A 25,791-nucleotide genomic window follows, 5' to 3' on the forward strand; every position below is an offset into this window, starting at 1 on the left:
TGGTGTTTTTCTGGTAAATTAACTGCTTATTTTATTGAATGTGTCCTTTGATTGCGACTTTTCACAATTAAGTGATATATTAATGAGCTTTTTTTGATATTTGAGGGCGAGAATAAAATTTATATTTATATGTACCTACTATTCTATATATATATTATTGCCACAAGTTTAAATTCACTACGAGTTTCATAGAAAAAAAATTGCTTTTAGTTCCTCAGGTCTATCGATAATATTAATAATTAGAGAACTTTTTAAATCTGAAAATTACACCACAGTCTTATTTTGAACATTACAGTAAATAGTATATTATATTATAAGGACCAAAAGTGCATATTTTTTTTACGAGCAATATTTGCAGTTGGAGCGCAGTGCAGCCGAGTGAATGCAAAATTTCTAGTAAAAATAGGCACTTTTAGTCCGTATGATATATACTATTTTTTCTCCAACCAAGTCAAAATTAAAATAAAGTTAGTTTTATTCAAAAATCATTAATAATTTGGTAATAAATTTGAAGACCTATTAATTATAACAGCGATAGCTAGTCGGTAGTCATGGATATCTGGTATTGTTGGTAAATATCGATTGTCAAGTAGACGTCAGGAGACGTACTAATCATATAATTTTTGTAGTAGTTTAGTAGTACTTTTTTAATCCTAGGATTAAAAGTGTTGCTAAGCAGCGAGCAAATTTTTGTACGGTAAGGGAATTGATGACTTTTGCACCTGAAAATAGTACAAAAATGTCAACATTTTTTGATGGTTGGAGAAAAAAATTATTTTACCCCAAGTCTTTGTGACTGATACTTTACCAATATGGTACACTGCATTCTTATTTAGCCATCCTGTGACTTATCATCAATATGATTATAACTATCATTGGATGAACTTACTATAAAAATTTTCACGCCATTTTTCAATATGCATCAGTGTCTTCAGTTATCTCTGAATTTCCAATAAACAATCATCACTATTAAACCAAAATACCAGATCATATCTTATGTTACTCCAATTGTGTTTATTTCAAAATTTGGTAAATTTCGTCAACGCTTTAGTATCCTCTAAGTAAACTATGACTAATTACAGCGATATCTCTTCGATAGCCATTCTCAAGTTAAGCGATGCTGGCGTCTGAAAAGAAATTCAATTTGTTAATGGGATAGAATTCGAATAAAACTTTTTGTTATTGAGACGAAAAGGCCGAAACTAGTGAGTAATAACACAAGTTTAATTTGAAAAATCTTTTCTTCTGGTTGATATAATGATGAGGAGAAGAGGATCATTTATTTTTCAAAATAATACAAATTTACCCAAATTATTCTGTAAACAGAATTTTCATGCAGTAAGATAAAGTAGTACATTGTAAATAATGGTCAACCATATAAGAAGTATCTGAAAGTATCATTTTTGTTTATGAAATTTGTTTCATGATACTTTGTGGCGTTTTTTCAATTCGTTAACTCGAATTGGCGTTAATGTGATAGAAAAGGGGATTTCCTTTGAAAACAATGGTGGTCAAGAAATCTGAAACATGGTGACACCAAAAATGACAACCATTTTATATATTATCACAGTTAATCCAAAGAAACATGGTTTGTTAGACGCAAGTTTGAAATGTGCACGAATTTTGTTTCATATAAGAATGCATATGTTGTACATTCTTAGGGTTTCGAATTTTAGTAATAGTAATATATGATAAGTGGAATCGACGGATGTTTTCTATTATATCTTCACTACTTCTTTTAAGTAGTTACACCGTAGGAAAAATAACACTTCGTAGCCTCCTTTCTCGTCAAATTATTCGTACTAGATTGGTAGAACATTGTCCTCTTTAACTAGTTTTATCAGTTTTTTTAAACATTCCATGAGAAAATTTGATTTGATTATTTGTCTGCTTGATTACTAAATCTGTTTCCTCGAAATATAATTAATTAGTGGGGTAGTCGAGTTTCTATGTGCTGCTAAAATTATTGTTAAGAAGAGCTCTATTTTGCATGTGTTATGATTTCCGATTCCTAACAGTCTTCTCATTACTTTTTGTCTGTCATAAATTGAGAAATTCTTTAAAAAGAACACAAGGGCCTTCCATTATCCTAAGTCTGTAATTCTGCTTTCAATTAATCCGCTTTTCATATCCTAATCATGGACTAGTTAGAATGCTTTTCTATGATAATTTCTACTAAAGTTGAGACTAGGATAACATCTATTGCCGATAATAGACAAGTCTTCATAATCCCTGTGAAATTTTATATAGAAATTCCGATTGTGAATCCACATTTTTTATTGACAAGAAATGTTTTCAAAGTATTGGCATGTAACGTTTGAATTTTGATGGTTAAGTCCTTCTTTCTAACCTTATAACTAAACTGTTTCCTATCTGGAATCAGAGTACCCAAACTGTACACTTTTTCACAGGTTTAGCAGAAGAAATCATTGCTGACATGTGAATCTCTTTAAATATCTATGTTCCTTATTATCGGGCTAAAAATATCGTTTTTAGAATAAACTGTTTAAAATTTTCAAAAAATATTTTCACTTAAATTGTTCAGTTTCAATGAAACAAAGAATTTTTCATTAAACAGACTCCGTTCGCATTTTAATGAGAAAATATAATGACTATATTTGGAACACGATGTTGAAAAATTTATTTTTTTATCTTTGTTATAAAATGTTATCACTACAACAAGATTGTTGACATGTATTTCGACTAAGGTGTTATACAGGACGTTGTCATATTCTCCCGAGAGCAATTGTTACTAATGAAACAATAAATTATTGTCTTGTTCCAGCAAACTAGTATGAGCTACTCAACAGTTCGTGAATTTCAATACGTTATATACCTTGAAGGAAACTGTAGGATCGGATAAATGCCATCTGGTTATTTAAGTAACTACAAACGGCGTAGAGTGAGGGTTGTCGTCTATAGATAAAATATTTCTTTACCGGGATGTATATTAATGACACTTTCGACGTTCATCGGAAGTTACGATATCTCATTCACCTCTAATCAATAACTGTATATTCACGAGGAAGACACAATGGATCAGAGAGGATATACTATGAAAACTTTTCTAGTACAATGGACCTTTTTTTATTTTTATTCTACTAAAATATTTTATCAACCTAGTTATTAAGCTTCACAAATTACTATTCTTGTTATTATTATATTTTGATAAAGACCAAAGTAGGTCGAAACGTCAATTTGTACCTGTTTTGAAAAATAATTTCCAATTAGATGAGATATGGAATCAATGGAATTTAGCAACAAAAACATTTAAAAGGGTCTAAGAAATGAAATACAACATTAACTGATTAATCTAATTGTTGTCGTTACCAATTATTAACTGAGACGAAGACATGATAAAAATATCAAACTATATTTGGTCTCTCGGAAAGAAATGGAAAGACTCTTCAAGACAAATCGAGACGTGTTTGATCACCATGTAAACGCAACGAATGGGGACCTTGCCATATGAGGAATATTGAGAATTTTTATAAAAGACTGATTTCAACCTAAATATGGGAAAAAGTGAATTGATACATTTGGAAGGGGCTGTGGTGAATTCAGAATCGTTAAAAAAGAATCAATTTCAGTGGTATTTCTATTAAGATTTGTGTTTATGTTATATGGAGACCACTTTGTATTAAGTAAGTATTATTTTACATGTATCATTCTGAAAATATCAATATATGTGTGGATGTCTTTCTGAAAATTTTATTTCAGATCCCCAGCACGATGAATGTGTGAATAGAAATGAATTTGGCACAATATGTAGCCAAATTTTTATTCGGTAATTATGTACAGGCCACAGTATTTTAGGATAATAACTTTAGATAATATAGGAGCAGATAGTTAAACTCTTAAACGGCATGGTAGATGAAGATGTTGCAGAATCTACCTATCACTATATCGCTAAGTAATGGAAGCTTCTGCACTGAGCAGAACCTCGTAATATTTTTTACTTATGGTACACGCTAGTATTCTTCATATGTTCCATTCTACAACTTCTCTAAAAAACATAAATTTGATAAATATAATTCGTTGATGACAGGAACAATGCACTTAATTATACGATTAAACGACATTTTACATTTCAACTGATTTACTAAGTTGGAATTTCTGGAACAATCACAATTATACTGCGAGCGTTTCGATAACCTAGTTATCGTCTTTAGTGACTGAAGGTAGTAAATATTCAGCTTCATATGTTGAAATTACATTACAACAAGGAATCACGTCCATCGTTTAAAAACGTTGTTGTCGAATATAATTATAATGTTTCAAAGCTTACTACTGTTTTATTCATTTCTAAATCTCATAACAAATTTATCGAATATCGTGAAATTACCAGATCTCCTACTTCCTTCCGCAGCTCATGGCAAAATAGCAAGAATTATGGTAAGTGAAGTTTGAATAATAGATTTATTTCGTCTTCCAGATCGTGAGTCTCTAGAGACAAGAGGTAAAAATATATTTTTCTTTAGCAATTGAACAAATATTTCAGATTGAAGGACAAAAAGAAAAATCACTAATTTCCCACTCGGTTTGTTTCGTATATGCGATCAAGAGACTGCCTGTGTTTCAAAAACTATTTAACCAAGAACTTGACAAAATGGACGAATTACAGAAGTTTCGACATTCTCTTCTCCCTCGTTTTCTCCATTCAAGTGGAAGGTTGAGTTGTCCCCAGAGGAAATATTTTTTCCAGGTAGTCTGGAAGTCTTGAGTTATAAACTTTTTTACCATTCAACATAAATCTTGAGATTCATGACATTTTTAATGGATTAGCTAATCTGCTAAGCTTTTTTTTCAAAGTTCATGGTTGTAATACTGATATGGATCTCTGACGTGAATTCACGATTAGTTTAACAAAATCATAATACAAATCGCTTTGGCTATTCGTTCAATGAGATAGATATATTTGAAGAATCGTTCTGCAGTAGAATTTGAGAGTAGGTTGCATCCAGATTTGTTTTGTATATTCAAAGTCTATATTTTTTCTTCTTTCTCAGCTTCATTGTGTATCTAGTCTTTATAGAAACACACGTTTATTATACTGAAGCAGTAACGCTTCGTCTTGTGATTCTACATGTCAACTTAAACAATTTTCAAAGATTATTGAGGTCAAAATATGGTTTAAAAATAGCATTACAATAAATACCCCACAAAAACTGAGCTAAAGGCAATGAGGAAACTGTTTTTTCTTCTACTAGCAGCCTTAGGTTTCAGATAGCTTACAGTAAAGATGGCATGGTTTATGTTAATCTTTAAAAGTCCTCACTTATCGGCAATAGCTGATTTCATTCAAGTGTAAACTTTGTATTCACTTTTTTCTGAAAATCAGTAGTAGATAATAGGGAATTGACGAACTCAACCAAAAAAATATTACAAGAAATTATAATGAAATAGAAAAACTGATGGATTTTATATAAAAAATCTAAATAAACCTTCTCACCGGAGAAAACAAAATGTGATTGAGAAGCTCCACTTCATCAAAAAAACCTGATCAGAATTCCATTCAAGTGCTTTGAAACATATATGAATAATACTTATAAATAAAATTTGAAAATAGATGAAATTTGAGATATTTTGAGGGATTAAGGATTAAGGATTAACGTCGTCTTCCTCTATAATTTATAAAAATAAAACCTGTTCCAATTCTATGATCTACTATGGCAAGAAAATGCAATTATCCTGAATACTTGAACTTCAATGATTTTCTGATGGCTGCTTTTTCTAGATGACGTGATGAAAATCCTCTTTAATCCGTGGTAATTGTTTTCGAGTCGAATCTTCTACATAATCTTCAATAAAACGACCTCGAAAAATTTCAATAGTTTTCCTGGATTACTGCCCTACCAATTATGACACCAAAAAATTCTTTAATCCAGCAACTTTCTTCAATATGTATACTGAATACAATGTTTAGACCACCACTACACCAACACTCACAATTAGACTATGAAGGTAAATACTTCAGTCTCTGAAGATGATACCTTGGTTATGGAAACGCGCGTCAGATCAGTGTAATTGTGAGTGTTGGTGTAGTGGTGGTGTGAACAGTGTATTCAGAATTAATGTCGCCAACGGTTCTAGAAATTCCAACTTAATAATAACAAGTATTTGGAGTGTATATTCGAATTAAATAAACTTGAAATAAATGGAGCTCAGGAACTAGAAAATTCTGTGAATAATAAAAGTAGCGATTCAAAGTCAAGAGCTGTTCAATTTGAAAGGAAATGATTTCCAATTCAAGGAAACTAGATTAACAGTTCTTCAGCTGCATCACTGATTTCACAGGTATTTTTTCTTCGGTTCGGGTCTCCTGTTCGCAATAAAAGGATCCGAAGTCTCCAGTAGCTTGTGGAATACGTCTTAGTTGGTAGTTATACGAGACATTTCACGCGAGTTTCTGAAAGTTTTGTAATCCTCATTCTGAATGAGAGAATCAACTTCTGCACCAGTTCAGCACGATTCAACAAAATTTCATGCACCGTGGATGGCATATAATATCATAAAGACTTCTTAATAGCTATGTCTGCTGTTTTTTTTTGGAAAGAACTGGAATATTTTTGGGTCGATCATTGCATTGCTATTTATGACTTTCATTAAAGTAGAAATGTACTATTTGAGCGAATTGGGTGAACAAGGTAGTGCAACCAACAAAGTGTCCTCTAATCCTTTCTTTTCTTCGCGCTGTTATGACAGATATCGGATAGGTAAATAAAGGCAGATAAATTTTGTTCTAATCTTCACTCTAGACGTCTAGTTTCAAAATTAAATTTCTACATCTCGGAGGAAGCGGGAGCTTTTTTGTGATCGAATTTTTTCAAATCCGATTGTAAATTTTAGGGGATATACTCTTTTATACGTTGTCATTTCTTCCATATAGTTAAGATAAAGTTTCTGGTTATACTCATACAGTTTCCTACATAGTGTTGCCCTAACACTTTCTTGGCTCCGCTTTCAACGATAAAGTAAAACTTCCCTTTGTAGTTAATTAAATCAGTTTTCTCGATTATTTATATGTAATTAAAATGAAATCAATACTGAATTGCTTTTTTATTCAACTTTCGAATTTTTACGAAGAACGGAAAAATATGTTTACATAAAGGAATGAGTTTCGATATTACGTTATATGTAGTGGAAGTAATTAAATCAACATAATCTGCCATTAAATTGTCGTGCTTCAATGAAATCATTCAAATCAGATTCTAGTCACGGTAACCGATATTACGACTATGAGTTCGCCGTATAATATCGCTCAATTAAGTCTCGCCTTATTATTTGAGCGTCTATACATAGTTTTATTGTAATGATATTTTATGGAGGTCATTTAATAGAAAAGCTCATAACTTTTGAATATTCAATAAAAAGTAATTTATTTTTTTTAATCTGGAAGCTCAAATCTAAATAAGCAATTATAGATTTCTTGTTTAAATATAAACCAAAATGAGGTTATCATGTTCCGATTACAATAACCACAGGAATGTTTAGAAGGCATTATTAAGGAAAACTAAATGGATATGTGGATTAGGAGCTACATAACACCGAGACCTTAAGTTTTATTAGATTCCCTAGCTGCTTTAAACATCCACAAGAATGGAAATAACTACTTGTTTTCAATACATGGGTCTGTAACTTGAAAATATCGCGGTTAATCTCATAATTCTGTGACCATTCATCATTTATGTTCATAACAGAGTAGATAAGAATACTATGAGAAAAACAGAAAGTGTCCAATTAGGACAAAATCCTCCTCATTCAAATCTTCCCAGTGACCAAATTATTCAGGAAATGATTATCAGAAAGAACTTTATTCCGACGCTAAAGAATAATGACCCCTGCTAAAAGAGGTAGTTTACCCAAATATTGAAAAGTATCATCAAATTGTCTGAGCACCATAAAAGGAGTTAGCACCTAGTTTTATTATGTTCCCTAGCTGCTTTCAACATCTACAGGAATGAAAATAACTGCTTGTTACTCAATACATGGGACTGTAACTTTGAAATATCGCGGTTAATCTCATAATTCTGAGACCATTAATCACTTATGTTCATAATAAAGTGGATAAGATAAGAAAAACAGAAAGTATCCAATTAGGACAAGATCCTCCTCATTCAAATATTCCTAGTGACAAAATTATTCAGGAAATAGGTGATTCACATAACATTAAAAACATAATCAAATGGTTTGAGCACCATAAAAGGTGATTAATATTCATTATCGTTTGGGGAAAATCTATATTAAAATCAAATTGGTGAGGAATTATGAATGGCATGGTCACTAATAATAGTTCATTCTGAATCTGGATTACTGTGCATAGGATGATCAAAATTTTTGAAAAGTAAACGAATTCCAATACTTTCTATTGTTCAAGAACTTTTCTGTCATGCAAGAAAACGTTCCTGTGAGAAAAAGTTTCGAAATTGTGATTATTTCAAATAATTCCTTCATAATTTTTATACTGCTTTGTAAACTCAAGCTACCGATTGAAACATTTGTCCTTTTTTCGACCACTAAACCTGGAATTGTCTGGTTTAGGTCGGCCTTACTGGTATACAGAACCACAGAACTCCTCGATTGTATTAATAAACTTCCTATGGGTAACCTCTCTTAATATATCCACACCAATTCCTTCCTGTTTACAGTCCATCGTCCACAGTCGGAAAATGTATGCATAGCATCATCCTGTTCTCCGTCCCCCTTGCCCGTTGTGTCCAAGTAGCACACAAACTACCTATATCCGGACAGGTGAGATAATATTCAACTTAGTCATGTTGTGTTTCCATCCAAGGTAGCACGCGTGATATGAATCACTGGATCCTCCTTTCTCTTTGATATTGCTCCCAAGAATTATTTCCATTCTTTTATAGCTAGAGTCTTTTCTTCCTGTAACATTGTCATCTCGAAAACTTTTTTTCTTTCCTGATATCTTTGGATCGGTTGGAAATGCTTCAATTTCACCATCTTCAATGTATGTAAAGACATAATAAGCTGTATTATTTGGAAGTCCACCTAACGGAAGAAAATTTCTATTATTAATGCTAAAACAAACATTTCCTTATTTAAAACTGATCAACCGCGTTGAACTAGACACCAACCTCCTTTAATTCCTTTAATTTTTTTAACTGTACTGCCCATAGATTTCAAAATCCACGGGTTGATCCTCTACATTGTATTTCCTATCTTCCCCAAATTTTTACGTCTGGCTTTTTCCTTTGCTTCTCTACCAAAATCAGAACCGGCCCCAAATTTTGGTAGTTCTTCATCTACTCCTTTATATTCTTTCATGGTCCATACTTACTTTGGTCCATTTTCCAAAATCTACGTCTAAAGTTCCGTTGAATATGATTACGTGATATCTTTTTTGAACATGTTCAGGATTTCGTATTGAAAATTCTTGAACGTTTGGGTGGGTGAAGATTGAGATCCTGAAGCAATAGGGGAAGTCATATCTCTTAAACTACCCCAATAATTTTTAAAACAGATGTTCAAATATGTTGAAATCAAAATGTCTTTGGTGTAACTGAAGCAAATAATGATTTTGCTTAGGAAAGGAGTGAAATATACTATTTTTTGCGTTTGGAAATAGATTAAGTAGATATGAATCTTGGTCTTCCCGATGTTCTAATAGTGCAAACGTTTTAATAATTGAATCACATACAAACTAACTTAGGTATGCTTCTACGATTCTCGATTGATGTAATTTTGCTGAATTACGCGCGCATCCAATTAAATGCATATTAATAGTTCAGTATAATCAAGTAACCGAATATCATCGGAATTTCTAGTGGATCAAATGACCTCATTCACGTCACAACAATTGAAGTTATATTGGACGTTAACTGTGTAAGTAGCAACAACTGTACGGGGAATTGAACCTGAGTATGGCAAAGTTTCCAAATACAATCTAATATTCATTAAATTAAGTTAAATAGTATCTCATTGTTATTTTCACCATTTATCAGTTATGTACAGTGTCAAAATATAGGAAATAGGATAGATCAGAAAATTTTGTTTCCACAAATAACTTAAATTGTTTTGTTCCAGATATTTGGCTTTCATGTATCTGATACATAATTTGGAACATTGTATATATAAAATGGAAATATCGTTTACAATAATGATAATTTTAAATAAATTTATTATATAAATAAATTTTGTAATGTTTTTCATTTAATAAGAACAAGTCAATATCCTCTAAATATTAGTGAAACACACCATTTTTTACTCATTTTTCAATCCATTTTATTTTACCTTCCAAGATTGTGTCTCTGCTATTAGTATTACTCATACAGATTGTCCTAGCCCAAATGGAAGCGTATAGCTTGAGTCAAAATAATGTTAGTACTTCTAATGAACATTCCCAATATAGGTCTTTGTTTTCGAATTATAGGCCTTCAAAGTTTTAATTTCAATTTGGTTTTTTATTCTCAAATCCCCAACTGATTATTTGATCTCCATGGAATTTCCAACATGTTTATAACGTTTTTCGTATTTATTCACACTAAAAAATAACTTAACTTACTTATTTTTATTTACTTATAACTATCACTCAACTAATTTCTGCAATTACTTTCACTAATTCATTCTCTTCTCTAATATTTATTCAAAACTAATTGCGCTACATTATGTAATTATATATCTGTCCAAAAATCATTCTCTAGATTTAGAACTAAGAGAAACTATTCAAAATAAAGAATATAACTGAATCGTTTGCTAGAAAAATTTTTCACACTCAAACATCAAACGAATTCCACCATATGCGCCTTCACCAAATTTTAAAATTCTATTGTAGCTGGACAGGGCCAGTCTAAGGACCTATTTCGCCAACTTGTTCGTAACAGTATGTATATTTTGGTCAAGTGAATTAATTTATAGTAATGGTCGAAGATGGACTATTCAAGATGGTTGTTCATTCAAAATTTTGTTATCACACACTCTATATAAAATTACCGAAAAGACTTATTCACACCTTGAGCATATCGAAGATTCACCCATTCTAACAGGATTGGCTTTATTGGATAGGAGCTTTATGTTGAACATTTTTATTGCCAGACGATTGTTTAAGAATATTGATTTGAAATTTATTTTAGAGGTATTGAGAGATATATGCTACTAAGCATGTTGTACATACACTTTGATAAATTTTTTGGAAAAGAAAGGTTGTTTAGGTCCAATACGAGTGTGGCAACTCAACGAGACTATCAAATGAAGTTAATGAAGAACCGTCAACGACTGAACGGAAACTATGAAGAGAATATAACGTCTCGAAATCAGTTATGCATGTCGTGCTGAAGAAACGACTGTTTATCCTCATCACGTGGTAGAAGTACATAGGATGACAGTTGCTGATCTTTTTTTTCGAGTATAGTCAGTGGTTTTTGCGGTAAAACTAGCTTCTAGCGGATGAAGCAGATATTTATTCTCATGATATGCTTTTATGAATGCTTAAAATCCATATGTTCTAAAACCTGATTAGATGTACTACATCTGAATACAAGCTTTTCTTACACGGGGATTGTTTGGGGAATTATTTCACTGGCTACCACATCAGGAGAAATTAAATGTACGCACCTGGGAATCGGAGGAGACTAAATAAGTTTTTCGACAAATTAATTTATGGTTACAGTGTTCATGGGATTCTGAAGGTTTAATCTTTATTGATGGCATGGAAGCAGGGAAAACGATAACTGGCAAATATTTTGCTGATATTCTGACATGTTTTGTTGCCCAATTTGACAGCTTTTTTAAAAATAAGAGTTTGATTTCATCAAAACAATGCACTTCACATCTGGTATTTGGCCTCTATAGTTGTATGGCCACCATATCCTCCTGATCTGTCTCTTTCTGTTACAAAACGTAAAAAAATAACGTAGCGGGAAGTGATTTCTGATGAATGTAGAAAATATAGTAAAGACAAACGTGTATTTTTTGCGTACCTCCGGAAGATTAGTTTTGATTGGTTTGAAAAAATTGGAAAATATAGATAGATAGATAGAAAGATACTTTTGCAGAATTTCCTAGTCGCATCAAAGAAACTCCTAGTAAAAAAGAATAATATGATGTTTTCCAACAAAATATGTAATGTGAATGTACCAATAAAATTTCATATGCATAGACATGTTCACACGTTGAAATAACAAGTAAACTGATTTCAGTTTTACATAAGTGAAACAATTTACAACATGTTTGTTTTAAACATTTTTATATAAGATTGAAATTCAGCTCCCCAGGGTAGAATCTTTAATAAACCAGTGAAAGCAACGTTTGTTCCAAAAAAGTCAAGTTTACGGAGTTTGCTCCTATAAAAAAATTATCATTGTTAAATGTAAATATAAACAAATTATACTTTTATAGATAATGGTTCAGCCGTATCTTGTTGTTTGAGTTGTCTCACTTGTAACTTCTGAAAAATGATGACGTCCACGTCTTTATCTTTTAGGTAGGGAAATATATTGTGACTTGTACACAGCCGCACGCTATCTGAAGACTCGGGTCATAACTTAATGTAATGAAAAATATTGAAGATGGTGAGTAGATCCGTTAAATAATAATGCTAGACGTTTCTTGGATAAGTAATCGGGCTGCAGCTTGACACATAAATCTCTACAATGTTGTGAAGGCTAGAGCTCAAAGTTGAGCAGTGAAGACATTGATAATCCGGGCAAAAAAGTGGAGTAACAGTTATTGAATTATTGGTATTTATACATTTATTGTGGTAATTGTGGTGTAACCGATTCACAAATTTCGAATTATCTTGTACAATTCTATCTACGAATCTTACTCGGAGAATGTTAACGTTAAAAAAATTATAACAAGTTCACTTGGGTATTATGGTATTAGCATTCATAAATAACAATGTTTTTGTGTAACTACTCAACTTTCTTGGGATTAAAACTAGCGTAGCTGCCAATTTACAGAGTTTATTGGAAGTTTTGCATGTTTCTCAAATTCATACATTATGCAAAGATTAATGAGGACATTGCAACTCAGATACTATCAACAGAAAATACTACTACGAGGTAATCCATAATGTTCCGTTTTTATTTCTATCAGCAACAGCGCAGCTATCACAATTCGCAGCATGCGCGGCAGATCGCTGCTGTTGACGTGTTTTTTGTAGTGCTTCTTTATTGAGTCAGCCTAAATCAAAAATATCAGATATGTGCCTCTGTACCTCCTCCAGATATTCCCTGACAATTCTGGCTGTATGTGGTATCTTGCATAAAAATGCCAGGTTCCCCAATAGTCGCCATGAAAGTCATAATATGGTTTTCTAGCACCTCCGTAATATACCTGTGAAAGATTAGGGAGCCAGTTCTATGAAGATCAACTCTGTACGAGCTTGTGCAGTCATTCCCGCCCAAATCATAACTGACCCACTGCCAAATGGAAGACGCTCGTCAATGCAAACTTCATCATATCTTTCCCCAGGTCTTCTCAACACTCGTCGACGACCATCTGACCCAGTGAGGCCAAAACGCGACTCAGCTGAGAACAATATACAGCTTCAATCATCATCATTCCATTGAACGTGATCTCTGGTAAATGTCAATCTTGCAGTCCGATGCTGGCGTTGCAACGGAGGACCTGTAGCCATTCTTCTGCATGACAGTTAAGCAGCATGAAGTATTCTTCTAACGGTCCTTTCACTAACGTTGACATTTCTCACTACTTCCAACTGATTTCGCTGTGAAACCGCAGTAGCTGTCCTATTCCGCAAACTTGTGGACACCAAAAAACGGTCATCTGGTTGAGTGGTAACTCTTTTTTGCTCAGACTCTGGTCTTCTAGTGATCAGGTCAGTCTCCAGAAAGCGCTGGTACCTCAATTTTTTGCTCGCCGGTGGATATACGAGAACCTCGTACATGATATGGAAGAAATATTGGAACAGGGTTTCTTTGTATTCATAATTTATTTTTTTTATGTTATATTTCATCAATATCTCGACTATTGCCACTACTAAGTTGACCTTAACCTCGGCTTTCTTTTTGTTTCTTGTAATATCTCCTCATTTCCATTTCGTTACCTCCATTGAAGTTTATATTTTCCCTAAATTTTTTATTTTTCTTAAAAAGTGCTTCCTTCAGTTGTTTGTCCTACTACAAATGCTACTATTTCAAAGTAAATCGTTTATTTGTGAATATGAATTATTCTTCAACTTCAACTTCAACAACTTTCTTTATACCAGCAGGATATTTGTCAGTTATAAAAGTGTGGTTTTCATCAACATAATTATGCTCAACAATATTGTTATAATTGCTTACTTGATAAGGCTTGGAAAACTTTTAATTGGCATTTTGCTTTTATGTGAAAATAGGTCGTCAGTATGGTAACTGTAGCAAAAATATGTTGGACTGGAAACATTTAACATTATTGTTAATCAAAATTGACTTGAAGAGAATTAGCTAGTTAATAAACTGCAATTTGAATACCAAGCATATTCAGCTTATTCACTGCAATAAATGAAATATACTTGAGATATTTACTATGAAAATTATGAATTGAATTGTTTGACTTATATAATAATTATGTAGAAATTGTCAGAATATGTACATGATATGTAAAATAGGATATTACTCATGTCAAGATGCTGTGATTGGAATCGATAGATAAAAAATGCAGCATTTATCATTCAGTATTTTGATGGAATAACGGTATTTCACATAACTCAAAAAATAATTTGTTTGTGCTTCTCCCCAAATAATGAATTGAGCACTCCACTGAATTACTTCTAATATCATTGACGTTTGGTGAAAATGATTATAAAAACGAATGGAGGGCGCCCTAATGCCTTCCATTGTTCGTTATGCCCTAAAAAACGAGAAGGGATGGCTGAAGTACATTTTTGACCATCAGTCTAATACCTAAAAAATGGGAATTGACGATGTTCTATCAGTTTCTTATTGTTCGTAAGTATTTCCAGAAAATCAGCTTCGTGGGAAATATGATTTCATAAAAATATCTATTACGTCCTAAAATGTTCCCATTCATTTTTTCAATAATGTCTGAGATACAGTGTGTTCACAAAATTCAAAACTTATATATAATTGAAGATGTGGAACCATAATGCAAATCTTCACTTCTCAAGTAAGATAATATTCCATGATGAACTAACATTTATAATAAACGGTATAGTTTATCCGTCTTAATTGTAGATATTAGAAAAATACTAAATAGATGCTGAAACATACAACACAAATGAATTTTCTTGGGCAAATAATATCGTCACTACGATTATAAAACTATTATTTGTACAAGGCAATTCCAAGGGTTTGAATTGTTGAGGAATATATTATTTCCTGCAATGTGTAAAAGAGTTTTTTTGCCAATTTGATGTCATTCAATTCCAAGAGCATGGTTTTTTCGACGCACTTTACCATTGCTAGACGAAATTACTGAAAAATTTCTACATGCAATCACATTGAAGAAAGGGCCGCAATATTCTTTATAAATATTTGATCAACCTGTGCAGATGGTTAAACACTATAACAAGTTTCATCTAAAACTTTCTTCATAAGAAATTCAGGAATACCGTGCACATCTTTAAATGTTTATTTTCTAACTTTCCAATACATAACTTCTCGAAAATGACAAGAGAACTCCAAACAAAAAATCAAATTGATTTGATACATGTATTTATGGATCCTCAACAAATTACGAACTTCAGGACATGAGTTCAATATTACGATTTTTTGATATGTTCGAAATCAACTTCAATCGAAATTTGTTTTTTTTTGTTTCGTTTATACTTGATTAAAAATACATGTGAATTTATATTAACAGTACATGCCATGTTAATATTCTCCAATTTGGTGGATTAAATATCAATTTTCAGTTTTCCTTCACTATGAATATCCATATAAGTGGATAATAAATAAAATAAATAAAATAAGAGTATCATCCCATTAAAGACATGAGAAACTATCTATTTCCCAATATTGGTAATTTTTTGTGAACATTAAGAAAACAAAAGGAACGGTTTCTTATATTTTCTCAAAAATTTTGCGGTTAGGTGAATGAATAATTTCATGAAAACTTCTTTTTCAATTCCCTGCAACTTTTACAGTTTAAATTTAAGATAAAAAGTTCTCATATACAACAATAATTTATACAAGGGGTTCCAAATAAAAGAAATAATAATATATACAGAGGTTTTCTAAATTGGAAATATTTTGTCGTTAAATTTATTGTATGGCAACATTTATTTGACTATATATGAGATTTTGTACATGATAAATATGAGATTCCTGATAACATCGAGAAATAACAATCAAATAATTGAATTAATTATTATTCTGATCAAGCAAATGTTCAAAATGCTGGGTATTAGCTATTTGACAATATCGCAAGAGATAAAAGTTCGTTTTGAGTATTTCTGACTTATTATTATTATTATTATTATTAATTATTATTATTATTATTATTATTATAATTATTATTATTATTATTATTATTATTATTTTACACTCATTTGTAGGTATTTCTAAAGAAAGTTCTTCTCGGAAACTGAACGGAAGCTAGGGAGCAATGGAAAGAAGCAAAGTATTATTGTTTTTCGAATGATAATTGCCCAAGAACCTTGCTGAAGACATCTAGGAATAATCTACTAATAAGCTTTGTGAAGATTAAACTGCGTAATATATGTGGAAAGTTAATATCTAAATTGAAAACTGATAAGATACAGACTTCTTCTTATCTTTGTAACCTTTCGAACGTCAGAGTAAGGGGTTTAGCTTTCATTCTCACTCCATCCAATCATTCGCTACTTCATGCATTTATTGAATTGTTTTTCTTTGTCTTTCTAAAAGATAGACCAAAATAAGGATATTCGATCAAGATTAGTTCACTTAAGGAATAAAAAAAGTATTATGAATAATAAATATACAAATATTGACAAATTTCCATCTCGATACTGCTGAGTTATCAAAGCTTGTGTTTGATTAGAGAAGATAATCACCAAAATAATTTTTACGACAAAGCTTCGTTTGCTTTCCAAGTTCCAAAGAAAAAATGGAGCTCATAAAAAACTCTACAACTCACACATTCAGACGAGGCTATGATTAGGATTAACTTAGATTAAGTTAGCTTAGGTTAGGTTATTTTGGGTTAGTTTGGCTTGAGTTAAGTTAGGTTAGCTTAGATTAGCGAATTTAACTCTTGCCGAGATATTTTGGTTCATACCAGCCAAAAAATAGGTTCACGAGAGTACGTGGGATTATCTTCTCATATCAAGTACAAGCTTTGCCAGAAATTTCACCAAAATTTCATGATAAAGTAAGCAGTTTAATATCAGGTGACTCACCTAAAGAAAGTATAATTATAAGTGTGTTATCAAAATCTAATCTTCCACGACCCATTTTTGAAACCAACTTTTCCGTATTTAATTTCACACAGTACCCCGTAATCTTAGAAGTAATTCAAACAGTTAATATTCACGAATATAAAATTATTCTCGATGAAATTATATAACATTAGATCCCATCAACGCTTGAATTTCCCGAAAATGCAAATTTAATGTGTTCTACCTCCATCTTGAGTGAAATACTTTATCAAAACGGACATAATGCAGAATCGTTTTCATGATACCGCTGTTAAAATTAACTTTATAATTCCATACCGTCAGTTGGGGAAAAACCCGAAAGTATTCAAGCCTTCGGATAAACCCTTCTCGATCTTTTGGTTATAGGTTTATCCTGTCATTTTAAAACAACAGGTTTGCTCCGTCGAGAATATTTTTGTGTACCTTCGTCAATTTATTCAGGTATTTCGTATTGTTTTTTGTGAATCGTCCTACAGATACTTTGTTTTCATGTATTAAAAACAAGGTTTGGTATTAAAATGCTTGATACATTTTACATCAACATTACTTAACAGTTAAATTTCAGAAATTTTGGAAAACGTACTGAGCTTCCAAAGTATTCAGTTTTTGGTGGCACCTGAGGTGAAATCAATTCTATTACACTGTTTAATATTATTTTTCTATGAACCATTCAATTATTGGTATAGGAATTAACAGCATGGCTTGAATTCCCATCCTCATGGAGCTGAACATCGGCTTCAGCAATAACTAAAATAGTGTTAACAAAGAGCTTCCGAATAATTCCAAGAATACCTTTCGGCATATTGCAAAATTCATTTATTCCTACAGGCATAGCTAAGCATATATTTTGTAAGAAACATAGTTCATGTCAATTATGTCTAATTTTTAAGTGCATTTCATTTTATGGCCAATAGCTCGAGCAGTCTTAAACAAAAACAAAAAATGCGAAATCCTTTTAAACTTGAGGTTTTGACTGTTCTGGATGTTTTGGTTGCAAAAATGGACGTACTCCCAAGCATTGATTACTGGGATGAAAATGTTGATGGTATTAATGTATTGTCAACTCTACCAAATAAACTATTAAAGTATTTTCAGGAAAATTATTCACCTTGGGTTGCATTCTCAAGTAAAAGTTATTGTTAGAGAATCCATATTCATCATATGCTTTTTGAACAATATTTGGATATATATTTCCAAATTCCCATATCCCATTTCAATCAATATATAACGAATCTGAATTATTGTAATATTGAAAACAACAATAAAAAGCAATAATAATAGTAGTTTTTGGTGATGAAAACTCCAGCAGATGTTTTCATTATATAAAAATTTGGCGTTCTTCGTCAATATGGAAAAATGCAGTATTAATTTTAATAATTTGATATTAATTTAATCTTCATAACAGTGGGAAATAATTTCTCAATAAAATTAAGAAAGTCTTCATTCTGAACGACTGGATACTCGAGATGAGAATGCAGTGAGAAATTGGTACCTTTATTCATTAATAGAACAAAAATTTGCTTCAAATAAAGATGAAGTACTTGATAATAATATGATTTTGAGGTCTTGAGAAGTCTTATTCACTTCATAACATTACAAGTAGTCATAGCTAGAATTAAAGTTTTGCAAAAAAAATCATAGCTATTAATCAAATCAATTTGACAACTGCTAGCTGTTAAATTGACAAACTATTACTAAAATTATGTGGATTAGCTCATTTAATTATTATTCCCATAAAAAATTTTAAAAGTAATATACAATAATTGAACACATCAAAAAAATAGTTTTCAGTTTTTTAATTATAAGTACATTATAAATATTTTGAATTGATAAAACATTAGAAAAAATTTACTATTCCCGTTACTGTACCTTTATCAATTATAATTTCCTTTTAAATCTAAAAACAGCCCTTAGCGCGCCACTGTTAGTTTGTGCACACCGCCTCGGCAGTCAATTATAACCATTTTTTGAGATACTGAATGTAAATTGGCAAATGTAAAGAACTACAGTATAATTTAGAAAATTTATTTCCGAAGGATACACATTATTATGCTTTTTCTTATTTTCTAATATACAAAAGTATTTATACAACATTCTTCTAGATTATAACGATGAAGAAAGTTTGAAAAAATTTTCTTAAATAAAAATGGTTGAATTTGGTTGAAGCATTGACTTGAATCAGTAAATAAATGATTTTAATTGAAATTATGGATAATGCAGTTACAGTTATGTAAATGTAAAACTGTTTTTTAAGAATCGTTGTCAAGCTAAAAACTAAACATTATTGTGAAGATGTTTAATCAAATCAAGAAAGCAAATAAATTAATCCACATAATTTTAGTAAAAGCATAACAAAACTAATCATTTTCTGTACATTCTTTTTCAGAAAATATGTCAACAAAAATTATAACAAGCTTGAAAGTACTGTTAATTATATTTTCACTTTATACGAAATAAAGTTTTTTAACTGAAAATATCTGAGAATATCATTGATTTTGGAATGAACGATGGACTCATTGCATCTCATACTGAAGAACGATGAACCTTATCTGTTTATAACATACAATTTGTACATTTTTTTAATTAACGATACCCAAGATCGAACTATATATGATTTCAACAAAATATTGCAACTAATCATATTCATTTGTTGAATAGGCTACAAAACTTCATATTAAGTTCTCTTTAAAATCCAACTATAATTGAATTGACCATGTATTCAGCTATGCTACCGTATTTATAGCTGCAATTAGTCTGTAAACAGGTTTTTAACGAAGTTTACCCACATAAAAGCTGGTGCAATTACAGGTTATGGAGGCCATCCTCCAATTAATCTGAATAAAGTGGCAAACATGAAAATATTATCTTTGAATATTAATTGAGATGAACTATTTGGATTAACTAAGCGAAATTCACATTAAAAATCAGCTAGTTTGGAGGTTTGGGGTCATAATCAATTTTTGTTTTTATTTACAGGATGTAGAAACATCAACAACAATTCATGCGATAAAATTCAGGAGGCGATTGCTTGTACGAAGTTGAGATGGGCCTTTCCTATAATAAAATTTCTTTTCCTAGATATTACCCGTGAAAGGTGATGAAGGACTAACCACGGGTCATTTCCAGTATTTATTATGAATCGTTTCAGATTTTACATCTTCACTATTCTCCACACAATTTTTTGAAGAAATATGATTATTATTTTTTTGTGTAGCTATATTTGGGAAATAATTAACAATGAAAAATATTTTCAAATACAACAAGGATTTCATTTTATTTTATTTTATTTCATAAAATTTCATCCTGAAAAAAAGTTTTTATTTGAATTAAAGTAGGGGTTGTACATTTCCTCTCCGTTTAATATAAAAGGAGTATTTAATAAAAAAATAAAAACTCAATATCAGTCACCACTGGGAAATTTTTGTTATTATGAAAATTCATTTTGATTCCTTAAAAGCAATCACCTCCTGAAAATTACTGCATGAATTTAGAAACAAGAACAACAAAAATCAAGATTCTTATTTGTGAATCGATCATCAGACAAATATAGGGCCATAGTCCACCAGGTGAGAACCAAATACAATTTCCGTTTCCTACAGATGTCTACAAATGATAGTAAACTCTTGTTACCTTAAACTTGTAAGTGCGTCATGGTTGAATATAAAGCTGATATATTTATTACACTCTAATCAATATCTGTCAAAGAATATTCGTAACAAAATCAAAGCTGAAAATTGTGCAGTTTTCTTCGGTAGGAAGAGTAGACTCCTGCGTTTATCACTGATATTTTTTTAAGAAGATGCGGAATTTAAGTAACTGATTCCACTAGGAGAGCTGATGGAAATATGAGATTCCCGTAGCCTACCCACTAAACCACCTTCTTCTGTAATCTCCGTCTAACCAGGGACTATTGTGATATTACTTCTGGTTGGTGGGTCGATCCGTGTATGATATTCCACGTGTATTTATATTATGATATCGCCGTACTAGTTAACATTCTTTTGCTTAAAAATTCTCTCTGTACAGTCTCCTCGACCTCCAGTGTTTACACACGACAAAGTGTGTTCGACATCATATGAGTTGTTTCTGCAATACGTAAACTCAGGTGTTTGTACTATCTTCATTTTGTGAAGATACAGTTCGAAATAATCGTGTCCCGTCAAAAGCTGGATAATGTAGAAGTTCATATCTCCAAACTTTCTTTTGGTCTATAGTCTAAGGTCTTTTATTATTCCGTCCGTATTGTTCTAGTGCGTTCGATTGTTGCCGCATCCAGTCATCATATTTATGAGCTGCTTCTGCATATCGTCTTACGCTCGAAAGCCGGGAGTTGATTATACCCGCCATCTCTAGGACAGCTTGTGCAGAGACAGTCCGGTAGGAGCTGGCGATTCTCAGTACACCTTGTCTCTGTACCATCATTATCGCTTTGCAGTATTTCTTTAATCTCTGTTCGTCTGATCAGATGCATAACGAGATAACAACGTACACGAAAAATAAAAAAAATTCCTGAGCACTGGTCTTTATACATGGTTATATACACGGTATATTTTTAAATTCTTTATCATTAAGGGAACAAAAACAATTTCTTCAAGACCTATTTCATAGTAACTATAGTATGTTCTTCTGAAAAATAGTTATAAACGTTATAGAATATTATTAAATTATAAAGATATTAAATTAGCTATTAAATAGAACCTGAAATGGAATAAGTGTTTTAGAGTCCAATTATCCAAGAATATCTAATATTAATATCAGAAAATGTATATAAAATTGTAGAGTAAACTGGAAATGATGTGGTTTGTTAATTTCGAGATATTTGTAAGAATGACATAGCAAACAATGCATAATATTTTCAAGGAAGATGATCAGCGGAAGTTGCTAATCAATACACAGGACATTGATGATACATTTTTGAACGTAATAGCAATTTGACGTGTGTCTGGATATTGTGGGAATGGTGCCATTTTCGATACACGTCATCAAGAAAGTGCAGTAGTCGAAGGCAATGGTATTGTTTGAAATTCGTGAGGAGACTGCTCACATTTCTTAATAATTTCTTTCATAATGGCGAGAAAAAAGATTTTTCCATAGTTAACGCCTTGAGCGACTAACAAATTATAATTTAATATCAGTTTTGAACCACGTATCATATTACTAACTAATTTCCTTGTTAGTGATTTTCATCACTTCTTAGTTTATGTGCAATCACTTTCCTTAAAGCGTTTTTTTTAGAATAAGGAGAGATTATGTAGATAGGCAGAGAGGGCAATCCAATCACGAGCTTTTTTCACGGTCAAGAAATTTCAGAGAAAAATTAGCAATATAGAAAAGTTTTATACAAATAAACAAATATATTATTCGGTGATAAGTGAATATATACGTAATTAGTTTAATCATAGAGTTTACAATATCCTAGATTTTCATCTTCTCAATCAGACTTGTTGTTTTAAAGTTGGACTGAATTAACATTAACTCCAAAGCATATGGCGCCAACGTTTGTTATCCCAAAGTGAATATTCCCTCCAGTTTTACTAGTCTTGTCGGTTTATAAAGTTCTGAAACGCAGAGAATAAGGGCTTTAGATTGCAAACGGGATAATGTACTATAGTGGTGAGACATAGTTATTAAGTTAGCCCTCAAGGACCAGGAATATCAATCCTTTTCAACCGTTTGTGGTTGTGACTTTATTCTACTTATATCACTCAATATAATGTAATTGACCTTTTTGTATCTATCCTGCTCCAATTAAATTAAAAAAAAATCAACAGAAATGAAAAAATCTGGATACTGTCATATATAAATCAGTTGAAAAACAAAACAGAAGGTTTTTAAAGGAAATAAGTGAGTGAAATTGGATTTATCTGAGAGTTGATTGAATCGAATGCGGGTATGTTGAACCGAAAAATAAAAACTTTTTTGCGAGAATGTGAAGGATTCTATCGAAGGAAACGTCCAAAATAAAATATTTATTTCCAATAATTTTTTTTTTTATTTGGAAATATGTATAAAGCACACAGAATAGTCCATATAAATGTGACTTTTTTTAGATTTCGCGTTCAAAAACTTCATTTATTCGAATTGATTTATACACTTTGATAAATTAAGCTTCTATGAAATTATTTGGATGAATCATAACTGAATACTTGATAGAATAAAAGGATTTTCATGAAAACAATATCAAAGGAAAATGTGTGCTTAATCCTCTATAACAGAAGTTGCTTGATTGATGCTTTTTTGTTGTCATTCACGTTCTAGATGTTTGGTTTAGCTAAAGATATTGATTATACTAGTTCACACATTTTGAATACGTTACTTTATGAATTACTGATCATTCAGGTAATAGCCAGGAAAAATAATTCGTATTTTCGGTTACGTCTGGTTTCAGAAATATTTTATAACTTATAAAACGTGGTTTACTTAGTATGAACAATAATAAAGTAATCAAAAAATGAAAAACAATTCAACAATAAAACCCATATTTTCATCCCAAAATCTCTGATGATGATCTTCAATGATATATCCATTTCTATCTTTTGAAAATTTTTTAGAAGTCAAACAACTTTTTCATTCACAGATAAGTGACTTTTGAGCTGATGATCTTTTATAAATCACTTGCGTATCTGTGTATCAACATATATTCTTTTAGTTTACTTTAATTTTTGGAAATATTGCTTGCAAATATCGGAATGTATCACTATTCTTGTTATTCATTTTGTTCAGAGTATCCTCATTTCGAAAAAATTATATTTTCCATTGTAATGGTGCTCTCTTGTTTAGCCAACAGACAAAGAAAACAATATTATTTGGTAAGTCCAACTTGTTAACTCAAAAACAAACCGTTTACTTCGAAGTGTATGCACACTTTTTATTTTAGTTTTCTTACATTATCAATTTAATTATCGTACAATTATTTACAGCTTTCCTTGAAATTTACTGGGTGTTTTGGTATAGATAGTTTCTTATAAAATATTTGTGTGATAACTTTCAGACCGTATTCTGAAGAACCAACGATTAAGCGCCATTCTGTTTTATATTAGTTTTGATTTATTGCTCCAAACATTCCTAGGATATCACTACAATATTAGTCAGATATTTGAGACTCTCTAATTATATATTTTTATTTAGCTTGATTGATATGTGGAGTATTTCCTTGAAGGAACTTTGTTTGTACTTTCTACTCGATATTACAATGGAATTTGATATCAGATATTGAACGCTGACTAAGAATTGATGAATATTAAACTTGAGTATGGTAATTCGAATAAGTCATATTGATGCAAGAAAACAAATTGACGTGATACTTATATTTCTGCTTACACATTTTGGTGTAAGGAAGGTAGGTTGACATAATTATGAACATAAAACCTAGATAAAAAATTCAAGTCATCTAAACTAGTGTTACCTAACATAGATAGATTGATCTTCCACCTCAACTCGTCGCTTTAAGAAGCGCTCTCACAATGATGCAACGAATGAACAAAAGAAACACATCAAATGATTGTTATAGAAATCAGAAAGACTTCCTATAATAATGAGGAAATGTCGGTTATTTTCTAGCGTAGCTTTCATTTGTACATTATTTTTCAGTTGTTATAATATTGAATTTAATTAAATATGAGTTGAAGTAAATTTTTTAGTCACATTAATTTTCCTCATCTCATATTATCCAACACAAATATAATTCGTAGACATCTGCAAGAAGCGGAACCAAATTATAACTGGCTACAATATAATCTTACTGACATGCTTTATTTGATGTTATTGTGTAGCACACGGTAGAATTAAAGGATTAAATTATAATTACAAGTATTATTTATTATCTCTTTATTTATTGAATTAGTTGAGGGAGATATAATACATTATCATTCATTATCAATAAAGAAGTATCCATATACCAGGTGATGACTTGATCTTAGCACCATAACGTTCTAATACTTGAAACGAGGAAATTCTAAACTGAAGAGAACGTATTGAAAATTTATATGGATGTGAACTATATTATTTTCAATAATATCACTATGAAATATTCACTGTTTGAAAGCAAATAATATTGATAATTATAAGAAACGAAATTAAGAAAGCCGCAGTCATAGGTGGGCTTGGTTTTGTCATCGTGATACCTTTTTTTAAATAATAAAAAATGATAGTTTTACAAAGAATACTTGACGATATTTGTGCTATTTTCTAGAAGATTCTTTCACTCACAGAATGAAACGTTAATTTTTCCTAAATCGACTTAGAAAAATTGTTTGGAATGATTTTTTTCATTCATGGATTATTAACCTTCAATTGTGATGAGTGCATCGAATTGATTTCTCATCTATCAAAAAATGTGTAGATATGGAGTAAATATTGAATTGAAATTAATAGCAATATTACAGATTTCTAACGAATTTCACAGCTTGAACAAGTCGTACTTTTATTTATAGAACACATACTATTGGAAAAACGGCTCCAAATGA

At 31.2% G+C, this 25,791-nt stretch overlaps 1 protein-coding gene across 5 annotated transcripts in view; it reads right to left on the reverse strand.

Annotated features, from left to right (window-relative positions):
• Positions 1 to 25,791, reverse strand: part of LOC130444052 (5-hydroxytryptamine receptor 1-like) — a 308,285-nt gene that overhangs the window by 68,969 nt on the left and 213,525 nt on the right. For 2 of the 5 annotated variants that reach the window (XM_056779023.1, XM_056779022.1), the window contains one exon: positions 890 to 1,127. The exons of the other annotated variants lie outside the window; for them this stretch is intronic. In XM_056779023.1, coding sequence (XP_056635001.1) covers positions 890 to 923 — 34 coding nt within the window. In that variant the 5' untranslated portion in view covers positions 924 to 1,127. The remainder of the gene's footprint in view (positions 1 to 889; positions 1,128 to 25,791) is intronic. 5 annotated transcript variants of the gene reach the window in all.

Source organism: Diorhabda sublineata, chromosome 5 (assembly GCF_026230105.1).
Source record: "Diorhabda sublineata isolate icDioSubl1.1 chromosome 5, icDioSubl1.1, whole genome shotgun sequence".
Lineage (NCBI taxonomy): Eukaryota > Metazoa > Arthropoda > Insecta > Coleoptera > Chrysomelidae > Diorhabda > Diorhabda sublineata.